General features: G+C 39.5%; 1 protein-coding gene across 1 annotated transcript in view; it reads left to right on the forward strand.

The window, feature by feature from the left end:
- Positions 1-16,783, forward strand: part of Spata48 (spermatogenesis associated 48) — a 60,165-nt gene that overhangs the window by 2,477 nt on the left and 40,905 nt on the right. The window contains exon 2 of the mRNA XM_051165074.1: positions 5,915-6,015. Within this exon, the coding sequence (XP_051021031.1) occupies positions 5,915-6,015 (101 nt within the window). The remainder of the gene's footprint in view (positions 1-5,914; positions 6,016-16,783) is intronic.

Below are 16,783 nucleotides of genomic sequence, written 5' to 3' on the forward strand. Positions count from 1 at the left end.
TATGTTATTTGACCCAGAACTCCTGAGAATTCTCTGTCTAGCTGTATATCCTCACATCTAAACTAAGGAAAGTAATTCAAAGCATATTACTAATGACTATTTTATATGAGCATGATTCATGGAGAAATGTTTTATGTGAAAAACGGAACCTGTGGTCAGATAGCATAAGTTAAACCTCAGAATATTGCCTCTTACATAAATGGGAAACAATAATGTCTCATAAAATTTTAATAGTTAAAATATATAATGCCCAGGAATTTTTCTAGACTCTGGAAGAGCATTCAATAAATAATAGCTATTATTATTATTATTATCATCATCATCATCATTATTATTATCATTGTTATCTACTGACAGTTTCAAAGAGTTACACTTATGATTTGGGGATTGAGTTCTATGTATTTTGAAGTGCTTCAGTGACTTTGAAGATCCTAGAAATGTTTATTAATCATAAGTGACAAGCATGTCAGATTTCAGCAAAACTAAATTTACATCCTCAATAAATCCTAACAAAGAAAGAAATCTTAGAATGTTTCACACCACATTCATTATTCTTTGGTTTTGTTTTGTTTTGTTTTTCTTTAATTAATTTATTCAGATTACATCTCAGTTGGTATCCCCTCACTTTTATCCTCCCATTCCTTCTTTCCTCCCTCTTTTACCCTATTCCCCTCCCCTAGGTCTGTGACATAAGGGGACCTTGTCCCCCACCATATGGTCACAGCCTATTAAGTCTCATCCTGGTAGCCTGATTAGAATGTATCACACCACTTTCAGTATTCTTAGTGGACTTTCACAAATATTAAACCAAGATCACAATAGATTACATTGACAATTTTCCCATCCCAATACTGTCCAGTCTTTTCACTTTTTATTCCTGAATGGCTCTTCTTATAGTCTTCCAGGCAATGGTACTAAACTTATACTAATTATATCTGTAATTATATCTGAGCTCTTTACTGGACTTGGCTTCTCATTGCAGCAGATGGCTTGGTTCTCCTTATCATTGATAAAATAAGTTTCTGTATTGCCACCTGCTTTTCCTCATGTTGGGCTCCAGTTGATAGCAGTATGTAAACATCTTCGTATATCTTTCCATCTTTCTAATGACTACTGAGGCATTTGTAAAAACACATATAGAAGACCAGTTGAATGGGGCAACAGTCGCTTATTTCTCACAGTTAGTTATAGAGGGTAAGAAACCCGAAGTCAGGCAGTCTGAAGATTTGCCTCTTCCTGAAGCCCTCTTCCCGACTTGCAGATGGCTACCTACTCCCTCTGTCTCTCAGGTGGCAAAGAGAGAACAGGAGCCTCAGTGAATCATCACTGCCGTTATGGGAGTTATATAAGCAATAACATGTGTACTAATAAGTGTTTTATAAGCTGTTGAGCATTTAAGCTGCATGCCATAAACTTGGCTCACTCTTTGATATTCTTTAATTTCATCTTTCAAGTCTGGTGACAAAAAAAGATAAAGAAAACACAGCTCAGAATTGTAAAAAAAAAAACAAAACAAAAAAAAAAACAACAACAACAACAAAAACCACCTCACCTGGGCTGTACAAACCATCTCTCACAATTGTTCCTCTGCCAACATCACTGTCCAAATAGCTCCAATATTTAAACTTCAGAATCCAAGGCTTGTACAATGGATTAATTCATGGAGGAAAGCTATGATTAGAGGACAGAGACGACTGTTCTGTCTCTAGGAGATGACAAAAGGACTATCTATGGAAACTACCAGAGTTGCTACAGCATTCTTACTTCTGCTAGTCACCTGAGTAAATCACAGTGGTTTCTGAATGCCTTAAAACTCTCTAATTAAAACACTCCAAAGAAATCCATCTACAGTTTAAGTCCAAGGCTTTCCTGTGCTGGCCCTTTTTTCTCCTGTTCTTCCACCATCCCCTTGCTAATATTTCGTACAGTAGCTAAGACTAACATTCTGTAGTTTCTTAAGAGCATTACACTTTCATAGACCAGGCTACTACTGTACATGCTATGTCCCTGGTTTTTTTTTTATCCACTTCCCCTTTTTTTTTTTTTAAAAAATTAAGCCCTATTTAATTTTCAAGATTAGATCAGTTGTCATCTTCAGGAAGATGTTCCTAACTCCTGACAATCTGGTTGGAAGAGATAGCCCTTTTCTGCAACCTCATAGAACTCCGGGCTCCGTTAATGTTGCAATTGCCACATGGTGGTTTCAGTACGTACCTGTACCAAGTTCCTTCTTGCTCATCACTTTGTGTTTCATCTTGATATGTCAATTAGCTTCTACTCACAAGAAAGAGAATACTTTGAAGACTATGTATTTTGTTAAATATAGTAAGTAGTACATGGCTAGTGTCATAAAATGTCTAACTTTTTGTTAGACGGCTTGTCTACATTGGGATAGTACACATACACTATATACATACACAGATTCCTCTCTCTCTCTCTCTCTCTCTCTCTCTCTCTCTCTCTCTCTCTCTCTTTGTCTCTCGCTCTCGCTCTCTCTCCTCTGTAGGCCCCTGCTGCTTCTGCTAGCTTACTTTTGTGTAGCACTCCTGTTAGCAGAACCATCCACTGCCACTCTGAGTACTCGACTGGACCTGGGAGGATTTTTCCCCTAGCATGTTTTTTTTACAACTCTTGTGCTAAAATCCCTGGCTTCATACATTGCTACCCTTACTTCATCCCTGTTAGGGTGCCCAATCACTACTAATTTTCAAGATAAAATACTTTTCACTAGCCTCAACCCCTTAATATACCCCCATCTTGATCGTTCTATGGACTCTACTCTTACCTTTCCCTTTAATATCTGCATAAGAAAGCTGAATAGTCTTAAGCAGAACTCACCATCTCTTACTCATCCAACTGCTAGGTCTGTCTTTCCATCAACATCTAGTGCTCCTTGGCTGCCCCTGTACCCTTGTCAAAATGGATCTACACCCCTCTCAAGCTACATATTCAGATAAGGACTAACCCTTCCCAGGTCCTGTACTCATAACAGACCTGCCAAGACAAATGATTTTTCTAGTCTCTAACCACCTCCTACTCTTTCTGAAATCCCAAATGGCAAGCTCTTGCTTGTCTCCAATTTATCAACTCTACTGAAATCCTTCCTATTCTGACCCAACTCACCACTGCCAAATACCCACAGCCCTTCAAAATACAATACGATTCCTTCCCCCCAACTATACATGGTCTCCTATCTATCAATACCCACCTCTTTTTTTTAACTTAGAAACCTAATGTTAATTGCTCCAAAGAAAGATTCAAGACCATTAGCCATTATTATGATTAATTTTAGTTTTATATGAACAAAATTAATTTGAACCAAGTTAACAACTTGAGTTTTCATGAGCACCTACTTATAAGTTAGTTTCTTGCTAAATAAATACATGATGTTAAATTAAAATCATTTGTGGATAGTCAGTCCATAAATACATAATCATACATAAATATATTTTAATAAACCAATATTTTGAACATTATTGTTTGCTGGGTTTATGGAATTTGGGTTTCTTTAAGGGCGTGGATTTTTCTGTTTCTTTGATCATTTTTTGTTTTTTGAAGCAAGGTTTTGCTGTATAGTCTTGTCTGTCCTGGACATGCTTTGTAGGCCAGGCTGTCCTAGAACTCAGTAATCCATCTGCCACTGCCTCCTTGAGTGCTGAGATGGTAGGCGTGCTCCACTATGCCCAGCTGGGGTTATAGTTTTATAATTTTCATTGTGAAAGCAATTTAAAAGCAAGCATGTTGTTACATCAGGCAGAAACAGAAGCAGACACCTGTCAATGGATAGTGGGGAAGGAGAAAGTGTCTTATCTCAGTTAGGGGAAATGTGCCTGAGGCCATCAGACAGAAATATTGAAGAGTGGGACCTGGCAGAGGCCACTGCAGCAGCTCCTCGTGGCAGCAGCTTTTCTAGCACTTTGCCATTTATCCTTTGAGTGTCTGTTGGGATCTGTCGATCAGGGTGATACATCCCTGTGTTAGTATGCCAATATTTGGAGGCAGGTGGCTAGGAAAACTTTTAGGTTCTTTTTAGAAGTTAAGAACTCTATCATGTAAAACTATACAAATCAAAACAAACCAAAACATTAAAGTTGCAAGCATTTTAGAGGTTTGACGTTTTCTCCTTGGTCTAATATAAAAGGAACATGCTGACTCCCAGTGGTTTCAATGGGACCATGAAGTTTTATTCGTGCCAACATTTTGTTCTGTGTCATTTGCTGATGTTTAGCCAAGATGGTGGTGAAGTCACATGACATTTGCCTTTATTGATATCATTAGCAAAGACTGCAGTCAGGACACTTGGTTGCTTCCATCTTGATGAAGTTCCCAGGCAAGATGGAGGATGGACTCACTTTACCATGTGGCTGACTTCACCTTGAACAGGAAAAAAAAAAAAAACAATCACCACATGGTTTGCTGCCATCTTGGCTGGGGGCTTCACCAAGATGTACTGTTGTGCATGTAAGCTTTGAGTTCAGATCTTAACCTGCCAATTAGACAATGACCACACCTGGAAGTACTTTTTCCCTCCAAACCTCACTGACTTAGGTAACTTCAGTAAATAAAACGGCAAAGGGTCTGAAGGCCCACCTTCAAGTCTCTTTTCTGTCTTCACTCAGGTCTTTTATTTTATACCTCCATTTTTGTACTTCAGGATTTGCCAGCACAAACTTCTAAACCCGATTCCCTAAACACTCTCTCAGCCACTAATCTGGCTGAAAAGACACCCCCGCCTATACCCCCACCCCCACCATCAAAAAGCAGAACATATGATGTTATCAAATGTCCCTGTGCTGTTTAAGCTGAGATTCTGCCTTTGGATGGGAATCAGCATTTCCACTCCAGACTTACATGTTTGTCCTGTGTAGGTCAGTCTGTCCTTCTGACTCTGTGACTAGGAAAACGAGAGCAAAATGGCTCATCTTTACCCCATCCTGGAACTGGGCTGGTAGTGTTCCTTGGGAGGTCATGCTGCTGTGACTCTGAAAGAAATCTCGTAGCTACTCCTTCAGCTGCTTATGGACCCTGCTTCCTTGAGCTGGGACCATAAAATATTTCCCTCTCTTTCTTTATTTTGCTTTTGGTGGCCAACTTTTCTTTAAAAAAAAAAAAAAAAAAAAAGCATATAGCACTCCACATTTGATCTTCAAAATGGTGGATTCTACAGAGACTGGTGCCATGATGGGGCATGGGCTAACTTTACTATGTGTTCAAGTGGTTTGCCGTCAGTACACTTCAATTGCCTATTTCCCTGAAAAGGATTAGAAATGGCTCTGTAAAGGAATGTAAAGTTTGCTTCGAAGATTTTTTTTTTAAGCACAGCTTTTCATCTAAGGAGGCCATATCTTATCTGTGGAGTGAATTGGTCACCATTATTTACTTCTGGCTTACTAAAGTTTATGGCTTGAGAAGCAGTCTTGGGAAGCCAACAGTCTTCTGCTGAGCTTGCATTCTAGCTGTGTGCGTGAGCTCTGGTTTGTACCTTCTGCTGTGGCTACAGTATCTGCAGCTCAAAGTGGATGTTGGTTTTACTATAGATGCAGATACCCACAAGTTCCATGTAACACGCTGACATTCTAGGCCTCTGCTCTAACACAATTTAAAGTTTTTGGGTTGCTCAGCATACACATTTCTTGTTTCATTTGATGTGCACAGCCAAGGTGGGAATCAGAAAAATAACTAACTAGTTCAGAGCCCTAAACTGAGTCCAGGATTGTGGTCAGTTATGATCCAAATTTTAAATTTGTAATCTTAGCATGAACTTCATGCAATTTGAGGAGCATCAAACCAAACCTATAATTTGCAGTAGCCTTGTTACAGTTTTATGTGCATCAAGTGAATGATTCTAGTGGAAGAAAAAGTATCACTGTGGTTTTTTTTCTTTACCTACAATGCACGAATTTTTGGATTTTAGGTTGGACCAGCCCACTGAAAGTTACTGCTTTACCAGTTCACGAACATGAAAGCGACTTATTAAGTCGCATATATAAATTTGATGAGGATGCAACAAGTACAGTAAGTACAGTAAGATTTTCTTAATATTATAGAATATAGTTTTGTTTATGTCATTGTCTGTGTGTTTGATATTTTATTCCCAGAAAAAAAAAAGGAGCTACTATTCACAAAGTGCATCTCTTTTGTAGCACAAAACACCTTTGTTGGTTTAGATAGCACCAAAATGTGTAAATAACATAACAGCAACCGTAAAATGAAGAAAACTGCTTTTCACATACCAACATCCATAGCATATCCCAGTACAGCATATACCTTAGTTTCCTATTCCTTGAAAAGGGGGCCCCTCCAATTCGTGACTTCAAAAACCTAGCAACATGATGTTAATTTTAAATATCTTCACCCTACTTAGCATATATAAAGCATTCTTTTGAATACATGAGTTATAATTTAACTGTTATTTTTTTATACATGGTTAATTTTCAAGTTTGGTAGCCCATAGCAACAGACTCAAATACAAGAATTACACACCTTGTTCATTCATCCCCCCTCTCTATCTGTGTGTGTGTGTGTGTGTGTGTGTGTGTGTGTGTGTGTGTGTGTGTAGTGGAATTGAGAAATTATTGAAGTCTGCACCATAAGAAAGATCATGATTTTCATGAAATTATAAATTTTAAAAACTATTAAAAAACAGGGAAAGGGGAGAGTAGCTCTAAATTGGCAAACATAATTCACAGCTCTGTTGGTGATACAGCAGCAGATTCAATTTGATACGAATGGATAAATCAGAAGAAAATGTATATTATAAAGCACAAATGTACAAAAAAGGTAGAAATAAGGAAGAATCAGGAACAGAAAAGAAAGAACATGTGTTTATTGGCGTCCCAGAAATATAAGATAGAATGAGACACAAGCAGATGTAAGATACAACTGTTATATCGGTGGTTTTCTAGGACTTTCTGGGGCATCCTTTCACATTTTCTGCTCTGCATTAAATATGAGGCCTAAGCCAAAAGTAACAGCAAGAGCATCATTTCTGACAGTGCCGTCCCTGACAACAGTAATGATAGCAGAAGTTGCCATGAAGATCATGAGGACACAGCAGCAAACTTTGGAAAGCTCCCTGCTTTACATACTGTGTAGTGGTCGCATTGTCTAAAATTTGGATAAAAGTAACCATCTTTTGATTTGTCATATTGAATCTGAAGAAATTAAAAGAGAAAGTGACATTTTCAGTGCAGATATTTGTGATACTAAATAATTCTTATTGTGTGTGCTACTAATATCTTGTTAGGATAAATATGAATATAGTTCTGCCTCAGTGTCAACAGAGTTGCCAAAAGTACCTAAAAGTTACAAATCAGAATCTTTGCTGATCAATTCCAAAAACACAAGACACCAACAGAAAATGTCATGAGGAGAATAATTTCAGAAGAAACACATAAGTGATAAATCTGAGGGCATATACTCCAAAACATTGCATAGAGAAACTAAGACACATAGAAGTAACCACTTATAAGACCATAGTCAAGATGTAGAAGACTGTATGTCAGAAAAAGTCAAGTTCTAATGACAGTTTATCAGAATACCAGTGATTTATCAAGATGATGATCAGCAAGAACATGTGTCCCCAGAGTGTGATGAGATGTGAACTTGGAGTGCCCCGAGAGAAGGTTCAAACACATTCAGAGGTCATTGTCTTCCTTATGAGGAACAGCAAAAATGGACAGAAGTTGGTCTTTGAGGAGTCTCACTGTTAGAAGGAAGAGTTCCCAGTCCACAAACTGGGAGCCATTGTCATATTTATTTATTTTTTTTACTGTTTTATTATTAATTTATTCTTGTTACATCTCAATGGTTATCCCATCCCTTGTGTCCTCCCATTCTTCCCTCCCTCCCCTTTTCTCCTTATTCCCCTCCCCTATGACTCTTACTGAGGGGGATTACCTCCCCCTGTATGTGCTCATAGGGTATCAAGTCTCTTCTCGGTAACCTGCTGTCCTTCCTCTGAGTGCCACCAGGCCTCCCCATCCAGGGGACGTGGTCAAATATGGGGCACCAGAGTTTATGTGAAAGTTAGACCCCACTCTCCACTCAACTGTGGAGAATATTCTGACCATTGGCTAGATCTGGGTAGGGGTTTAAAGTTTACTGCCTGTATTGTCCTTGGCTGGTGCCTTAGTTTGAGTGGGACCCCTGGGCCCAAATCTGCCTATCATAATGTTCTACTTGTAGGTTTCTAGGACCCTCTGGATTCTTCTACTTTGCCATTCTCCCATGCTTCTCTCATCTAGAGTCCCAATAGGATGTCCTCTCCTCTGTCCCAGTTTCCTGGTAAGTGAAGGCTTTCGTGGGACATGCCCCTTGGGCTAGTATGCAGATATGTGAGTATATACCATTTAAGACTTTCTGCTTCTGGGTTAACTCACTCATTATGATCATTTCTAGCTCAATCCGTTTATCCACAAATTTCAGGAATTCCTTGTTTTTAATAGCTGAGTAGTATTCCATAGTGTATATGTACCACAGTTTCTTTATCCATTCTTCTACTGAGGGACACTTAGGTTGTTTCCATGTTCTGGCTATTATGAATAAGGCTGCTATGAACATGGTTGAGCAAATTTTCTTGTTGTGTGCTGGAGCATCTTCTGGGTATATTCCAAGGAGTGGAATAGCTGGGTTTTGAGGAAGCCCTATTCCCAGTTTTCGGAGATAGCACCAGATAGATTTCCAAAGTGGCTGTACTAGTTTGCATTCCCACCAGCAATGAAGGAGTGTTCCTCTCTCCCCACATCCTCGCCAGCATGTGGTGTCGCTTGAATTTTTGATCTTAGCCATTCTGATGGGTGTAAGATGGAATCTCAGAGTTGTTTTGATTTGCATTTCCCTGATGACTAAGGAGGTTGAGCATTTCTTTAAGTGTTTCTCAGCCATTTGATATTCATCTGTTGAGAATTCTCTGTTTAGTTCCAAGCCCCATTTCTCAATTGGGTTATTTGGTTTGGTGGTGTTTAGCTTCTTGAGTTCTTTATATATTTTGGATATTAGACCTTTGTCAGATGTAGGGTTGGTGAAGATCTTTTCCCAGTCTGTAGGCTGTCGCTTTGTTCTCTTGACAATGTCTCCAGCCTTACAGAAGCTTCTCAGCCTCATGAGGTCCCATTTGTTAATTGTTGACATTAAGGCCTGAGATGTTGGTGTTCTGTTCAGGAAGTTGTCTCCTGTGCCAATATGTTCCAGGCTCCTCCCCACTTTTTCTTCTAAGTGACTTAGTGTCTCTGGTTTTATGTTGAGGTCTTTAATCCACTTGGATTTGAGTTTTGTGCAAGGTGACAAATATGGATCCAGTTGCATTTTTTTACACATAGACCTCCAGTTAGAACAGCACCATTTGTTGAAGATGCTATCCTTTTTCCATTGAACGGATTTGGCTTCTTTGTCAAAAATCAAGTGACCATATGTGTGTGGATTCATATCTGCGTCTTCAATTCGATTCCGCTGATCAACCAGCCTGTTGCTGTGCCAGTACCATGCTGTTTTAATTACTATTGCTTTATAGTACAGTTTGAGATCAGGTATGGAGATTCCTCCGGAGCACCTTTTATTGTACAAGATTGTTTTAGTTATTCAGGGTTTTTTTGTTTTTCCATATGAAGTTCAGAATTGAACTTTCAATGTCTTTAAAAAAATTGTGTAGGTATTTTGATAGGGATTGCATTGAATCTGCAGATTGCTTTTGGTAGGATGGCCATTTTTACTATGTTAATTCTCCCGATCCATGGGCAAGGAGGATCATTCCATCTTCTCAGGTCATCTTCAATTTTTTTCTTCAGAGTTTTGAAATTTTTTTCAAACAAGTCCTTCACTTGCTTAGTTAGAGTAACTCCTAGATATTTTATATTGCTTGTGGCTAGTGTGAAGGGTGTGGTTTTCCTAATTTCTTCCTCTGCAAGCTTGTCATTTGTGTATAGGAAGGCTATAGACTTTTTTGAGTTAATTTTGTATCCAGCTAATTTGCTGAAGGTGTTTATCAGTTTTAGGAGTTCTCTGGTGGAATTTTGAGGGTCACTTATGTACACTATCATATCATCTGCAAATAGGGATAATTTGACTTCCTCCTTTCCCATTTGGATCTCCTTGATCTCCTTTTGTTGTCTTATTGCTCTGGCTAGAACTTCCAGTACTATATTGAAGAGATATGGAGAGAGTGGGCAGCCTTGCCTTGTTCCCGATTTTAGAGGAATTTCCTTGAGTGTCTCACTATTTACTTTGATTTTGGCTATTGGCTTGCTGTATATAGCCTTTATTATGTTGAGGAAAGTGCCTTGTATCCCCGATCTCTCCAAAACTTTAAACATGAATGGGTGTTGAATTATATCAAATGCTTTCTCTGCATCTAAAGAGATGATCATGTGGTTTTTTATTTTCAGTTTGTTTATATGGTGGATTTCATTGATGGATTTCCATATATTAAACCATCCCTGCATGCCTGGAATGAAGCCTACTTGGTCATGATGAATGATATCTTTGATGTGTTCTTGTATTCGTTTTGCAAGTATTTTATTGAATATTTTTGCATCGATGTTCATAAGAGAAATTGGTCTGAAATTCTCTTTCCTTTTTGTGTCTTTGTGAGGTTTAGGTATCAATGTGACTATGGCCTCATAGAATGAATTTGGTAATATTCCATCCATTTCTATCTTTTGGAGTAGCTTGAATAGTATTGGTATTAGCTCACCCTTGAAGGTCTGGTAGAATTCTGCACTAAAACCATCTGGCCCTGGGCTTTTTTTCGTTGGGAGACTATCAATGATTGCTTTTATTTCTGTAGGGGAAATGGGACTATTTAGCTTGTTTATCTGTTCTTTACTCAACTTTGGCAAATGAAATTGATCAAGAAAATCGTCCATTTCCCTTAGATTTTCAAATTTTGTGGCGTATATGCCTTCAAAGTAGGATCTTATGATTCTTGGTATTTCTTCAGTGTCTGTTGTTATGTCTCCCTTTTCATTTCTGATTTTGTTCATTTCAATACTGTCTCTCTGCCTTTTAGTTAGTTTGGCTAATGGTCTGTCTATCTTGATGATTTTCTCAAAGAACCAGCTCTTGGTTTTGTTGATTCTTTGGACTGTTTTCTTAGTTTCTAATTTGTTAATTCCAGCCCTGAGATTGATTATTTCCAGACATCTACTCCTTTTGGGTGTTTCTGCTTCTTTTTTTCTAGGGGTTCCAGTTGTGTCGTTAAGATACTTACGTGCGATGTTTCCAATTTCTTTTTAAAGGCACTTAGTGCTATGAATTTTCCTCTTAGCACTGCTTTCAATGCATCCCACAAATTTGGGTATGTTGTTCCTTCATTTTCACTGAATTTCAGAAACTCCTTGATTTCTTTCTTTATTTCTTCCCTGACCCAGGTGTCATTTAGCAGAGAGTTGTTTAGTTTCCAAGTACATGTAGGCTTTTTGTTATTTCTGTTGTTGTTGAATTGCAGCCTAAGAGCATGGTGATCTGATAGGATACAAGGTATTATTTCAATCCTCTTGTATCTATTGAGGCTTGCTTTGTGACCTATGATGTGATCAATTTTGGAGAAGGTTCCATGGGGTGCAGAGAAGAAGGTGTATTCTTTCTTGTTTGGGTGAAAGGTTCTATAGATATCTGTTAGATCCATTTGACCCATGGCATTGGTTAATGATGTTATTTCTTGGTTTAGTTTCTGTTTCAATGACTTATCCTTCAGTGAGAGTGGGGTGTTGAAGTCCCCCACTATTATTGTGTGGGGATCGATGTGTGGTTTAAGCTTTTTTAGCAGATCTTTTACAAATGTGGGTGCCCTTGTATTGGGAGCATAGATGTTCAGAATTGTGATGTCATCTTGGTTGACTTTACCTTTGATGAGTATAAGGTGTCCTTCCTCATCCCTTTTGATTAATTTTGGTTGAAAGTCTATTTTGTTTGATACTAAAATGGCCACACCTGTTTGCTTCTTGTGACCATTTGCTTGGAATATTTTTTTCCAACCTTTTACCCTGAGGTAATGCCTATCATTATGGGTGAGAAGTGTTTCTTGAATGCAGAAGAATGTTGGATCTTGTTTATGCACCCATTCAGTTACCCTGTGTCTTTTTATTGGAGAATTGAGACCATTGATGTTGAGAGATATTAATGACCAGTGACTGTTAAGAGTCTGAATTTTGATGTTGTTTCCAGTCGAGCGTTTGTGTAGTTGTGTTTTTGCCATGGTGTAGTTATCTATTTCCTGAGTAGTTTTGGCTGCAGCTTGACCCTTTGGGATGGAGTTTTCCTTCTATTACCTTCTGTAAAGCTGGCTTTGTGGATAGGTCCTGTTTGAATTTGTTTTTGTCATGGAATATTTTGTTTTCTCCATCAATGGTTATTGATAGTTTTGCTGGGTAAAGTAGTCTGGCCTGGCATCTGTGGTCGCTTAGGGTTTGCAGGATATCTGTCCAGGCCCTTCCGGCTTTTATGATCTCTGCTGAGAAGCGGGTGTAATTCTGATAGGTTTGCCATTAAATATTATTTGGCCCTTTTCCCTTGCAACTTTTAATATTTTTTCTTTGTTCTGCATGTTTGGGTTTTGATTATTATGTGACGGGCAGTTTTTCTCTTCTTGTCAATTCTATTTGGTGTTCTGTAGGCCTCTTGTATGTTTATTGGCATCTCTTTCTTTAGATTGGGGAAATTTTCTTCTATGATTTTATTGAGAATAGTTTCTTGGTCGTGGAGTCTGATATCTTCTCTTTCTTCAATGCTTATTATCCTCAGATTTCTTCTTTTCATGGTGTCCTTAATTTCTTGGATGTTTTGTGTCAGGAGTTTTACAGATTTTGCATTTTCCTTAATGGTTGCTTCAAGATCTGTGATTGTATCTTCTAGACCTAAGATTCGTTCTTCCATCTCTTGGATTCTGTTAGAAAAGCTCACCTCTGTGTTGCTTGCCTTCTTCTTTGAGGTCTCACATTCTCATTTTTCTTCTGTCTGTGTGTTTATTACTGAATGCATTTTCGTCTTCAGATCTGGAACTGATTTTTTTATTTTTTTCATCTGGTTGTTTGCATTTTCCTGAAAATTTTCCAGTTCCACTCTATGTGCTTCTTTTATGTCTCTCACCTGTTTGGCTGCGTCCTCCTTCATTTGATTATGAATTTTATTTGTTTCTCCATTAATATCCTCATTACTAAGGATTTGAGGTCATTTTCTTGTATTTCCATTGTATTTGAGTTCTCTGGGTTGTTTTCTTTGGGATAGCTGGAAACTGGGTACGACATGTTGTTTTGCGTATGCTTTTACACTGTCCTTTAGACATCTTGGTGTCTTTGTTTTTGTTGGGTAGCTTCCAGAGTTGGATGATAGATTCACTTGTTTTCTCACGATTTCCGTAGGCTGGAAGCTCTGATACTTCACTGGTGTGGATGGCAGGAGGTTAGCCCTGTCGTTTTGGTCTCTCACAGCCAGTGATCCTCAGCTCCCCTGTGCTGTGGGTCCTGTGATCGTTCTGGGTCTCTGAATGAGCGTTGGGTCAGGCCAAGGTATCCACAGCCCTCTGGGTTCCCTTCCAAGTCCAGCCAGGGACACTGGGCCTGAACCATGCTCCAAGCTCTGCTAGATTCTCAGGGCCTGAACTGTCTGCCGAGCTCAGCTAGGGATTCTGGGCACAAAATGCACACAGGGTCCAGCCAGAATTTTGGGGGGCTGGGACTGCTCACCAAGCTCAGCTAGGGGCTTTTGGCCCAAAGTGTGTGCTGTGGTCAGTTATTGACTCAGGGCCTGAACTGTCCGCCAAGCTCAGCCAGGAATTCTGGATTCAAACTGCACACTGTGTCCAACCAGAGTCTTAGAGCCGGGACTGTGCCAAAAGCTCCACTAGAGTCTCTGGCCCAATCTGTCTGCCAAGCACAGTTAGGGACTCAGGCCCCAAACTGCACGCTGAGCTCCACCCGAGTCTCTGGGGCAGAATTGTGCGCTGAGCTCAGCCAGGGACTCTGGACTCACACTGCACGCTGAATTCAGCCCGGGACTCCAGGCCTATACTGCGTGGATAGTCCAGCCAGAGTCTTGGAGCCGCCAAGCCTGTGCGCACAGCTCAACTATAGTCTCTGGGCCCTATCTTCCCAGCAAGTCCAGCTAGGGCCTCTGGGCTGAATCTGCGTGCTGACCTCAGCCTGTATTAGCGCCCCAGGACTGCCCGCTGAGCTGTGCTAGTGTCTTGGGCAGAACTGCTTGTTGATGTGAGCTATTGTCTCTGGTGGAGCTGAGTGCTCCTCCCAGCCTGCGTCACATCTGCAGAACTGCGGCTGCGCTGAGCTGGTGCCTAGGGTTGAATTGAGTGCTCCACCCAGCCTGTGTCACAGCAGGGGAGCTGTGGCTGAGTTGAGCTAGTGCCTAGGGCAGAATTGCTTGCTGCGCTGAGACAGTGTCTCCACTGCATTGCGCACTGAGCTGAACCCGGGACTCTAGGGCTGAACTGTCCACCTAGTCCAGTTTGGGTCACAAGGCACCTCGCGACCCAAATCCCATCCAGAGTCCCCTCTCCCACAGCAACTCCCATGGGCCACCACACTAATTGCCTCCACCGGAAGGCTCAGAGCTGCAGACCTCAGCCACTGCCACTGCTGACGCTGGTGCCACTGGTGCCGCCACTGTTGCTGCTGCCTCTGTCACTGCTGCTCTGATCTGAGAAAATCCGCGCTCCTCCCGTGTGCAGGGGTACGCAGGTCCTCCGCACCCTGGTCCCTCCAAACCGTGGAGCACTCCCGCTGCCGTGGTGTGGGGACCTCGGTGTTCCTGGCTCAGAAATCTGTGCAATTCCTTGAATTGTTCACTGGAGCCTCCAAACACGGTCCACACTGCATGCCGCCATCTTGGATCCCCATTTTCATATTTAAACTCAGGGCTTCCTCTGAGATTTATCCATGGCTCAGAGCTAGTGTTGTAATGGAAATATTTGTATTTTAGAAAATAATGAGCATTAACTTAAAGAGATACAACTATTGTATTTGTTTCAGGAATAGCATTAATTGCATCAAGTTGTCCTAAATAAAGTTTATAACTATATTTATACTTGTAATGTATGCCTAAAATCACAATTTGATAATTTCTACAGTATAACAAGGTATGTTGTACTGCCCCAAAAAAAGTATTCTGTAGCTATGTAGTGTTGGCATAGATGATATGCTGATCTTTATTTGAAGAATGTAACTCATAATGTGAGTTCTACAACACTTGCTATTAATTTAATAAGACAGTACTTTAAAAGGAAATTTCACAGGAATAGAAATTTATGAATGAAAGTAAGATTTGCTAGAATTTTGATACTTAGTCATTTATAAAATTGACAGCATTTGTATATAATAAAATTCATGAAATAAATATTCATGTATTAAATTTTAATTTATTTGTGTGTATGTGTTTGGAGGTGTAAAGATGCCTGTGCAAGCCATAGCAGGGCACTGGAGTTCCTGGAGTTGGAGTTACACGCTCTTGTGAGCCACCTCACAATATGTTAATGTCAGTGTTGGGAACCAAACTCCAGTCCTCTACAAAGGCTGCACCTGCTTGTTCTTAACCACCCCGCCATCTGCACAGAGCCAAGGTTCCTGTTTTAAATGTTGAAACTATCAATCCAGTCATTCAAAGGATAAAAATAAATAAAGCCATGACATATAAAAATAAATCTACCTCCAGGGGAAAAAAAACAAGACAAAACAAAAAACAAAAATGCAATGACAGTCTTGAAGCAGCCACAACAAGAGAGTTATTCTCCAAAGCCAGATCTAAATGCAGCAGAAAGTAAGTGATGCTAGAATCCCATCACTGCTGCAACCCAAGTCATGCTGTTCCCACTACTGCACCACTCTGCCACTTAGAATTCTATTACACTTCAGAATGTTTCTATTCAAGACACTGTAGTCAATAGCATATAGTTCATTGAAGCAGACAAACATGAAAGAAAATATTAAGGTACTCATTAGTCAGGAGGGAATGAAACACTGTGATAATAGATAAAGGCAAGAATAAAAAGCAAAAAAATATAACTACATGGTCAATATAAATGACTCTATAGAATAATAGTAATGACCTTGTGAGGTTTTCAACACATATCTATTAAATAAAAATGTACATGAATAATGAATCTGAAAGAAGATCAGTAGTTAAATGTGAAAATATTTTTCCTCTTTCCTGAGAGAAGAGTAAAGTACTATGTTGGCTCAGGTCTTAGCGATTCTGACGGGAGCAAGATGGAATCTTAGAGTAGTATGGACATTATGCTATTTTCCATGCCCTGTACAAAACATATAAAAATGGAGAAATATAAATTAAGAAACCTCTTCAAAAAATATCAACTACCTACACTTTAGCAACATAAAATTGCAAAAATAAGGCCAAAGTAAAGACATCTTTAGAAAACCAGTGCCAAAAGTCTTGCCAGTAGGCATGGAGAATGGCCACTACAGAGAAGACAGCGATGTCTAAATGAGGATTGGCGTGTACAGAATGGAGTTGAGGTGAGCAGACATGGTAAGAGGCACAGGCATTATGGAAGTAGTAAACAAAATGAAACCCAATGAAGAGAAATAATCATTACCTAATCCAAAAGAAAAAAAAAAAAGAGCAGATGGAACAGATAATGAAGCCAGACTTAAATCCAACAATGTTTATTATCATGTTAAGCATAGCTTAATTAAATTAACATTCAGAAATTATGTTAAAAATAAGGCCAAACTATACGCTAACAAGAAAATGAAGTGAAATATAAATGTGTGCTAAGGATGTTGTTTTATGTGTCAGACAAAACACATCAAAAGCAGAA

This window comes from Acomys russatus, chromosome 22 (assembly GCF_903995435.1).
Source record: "Acomys russatus chromosome 22, mAcoRus1.1, whole genome shotgun sequence".
NCBI classification, from domain to species: Eukaryota; Metazoa; Chordata; class Mammalia; order Rodentia; family Muridae; genus Acomys; species Acomys russatus.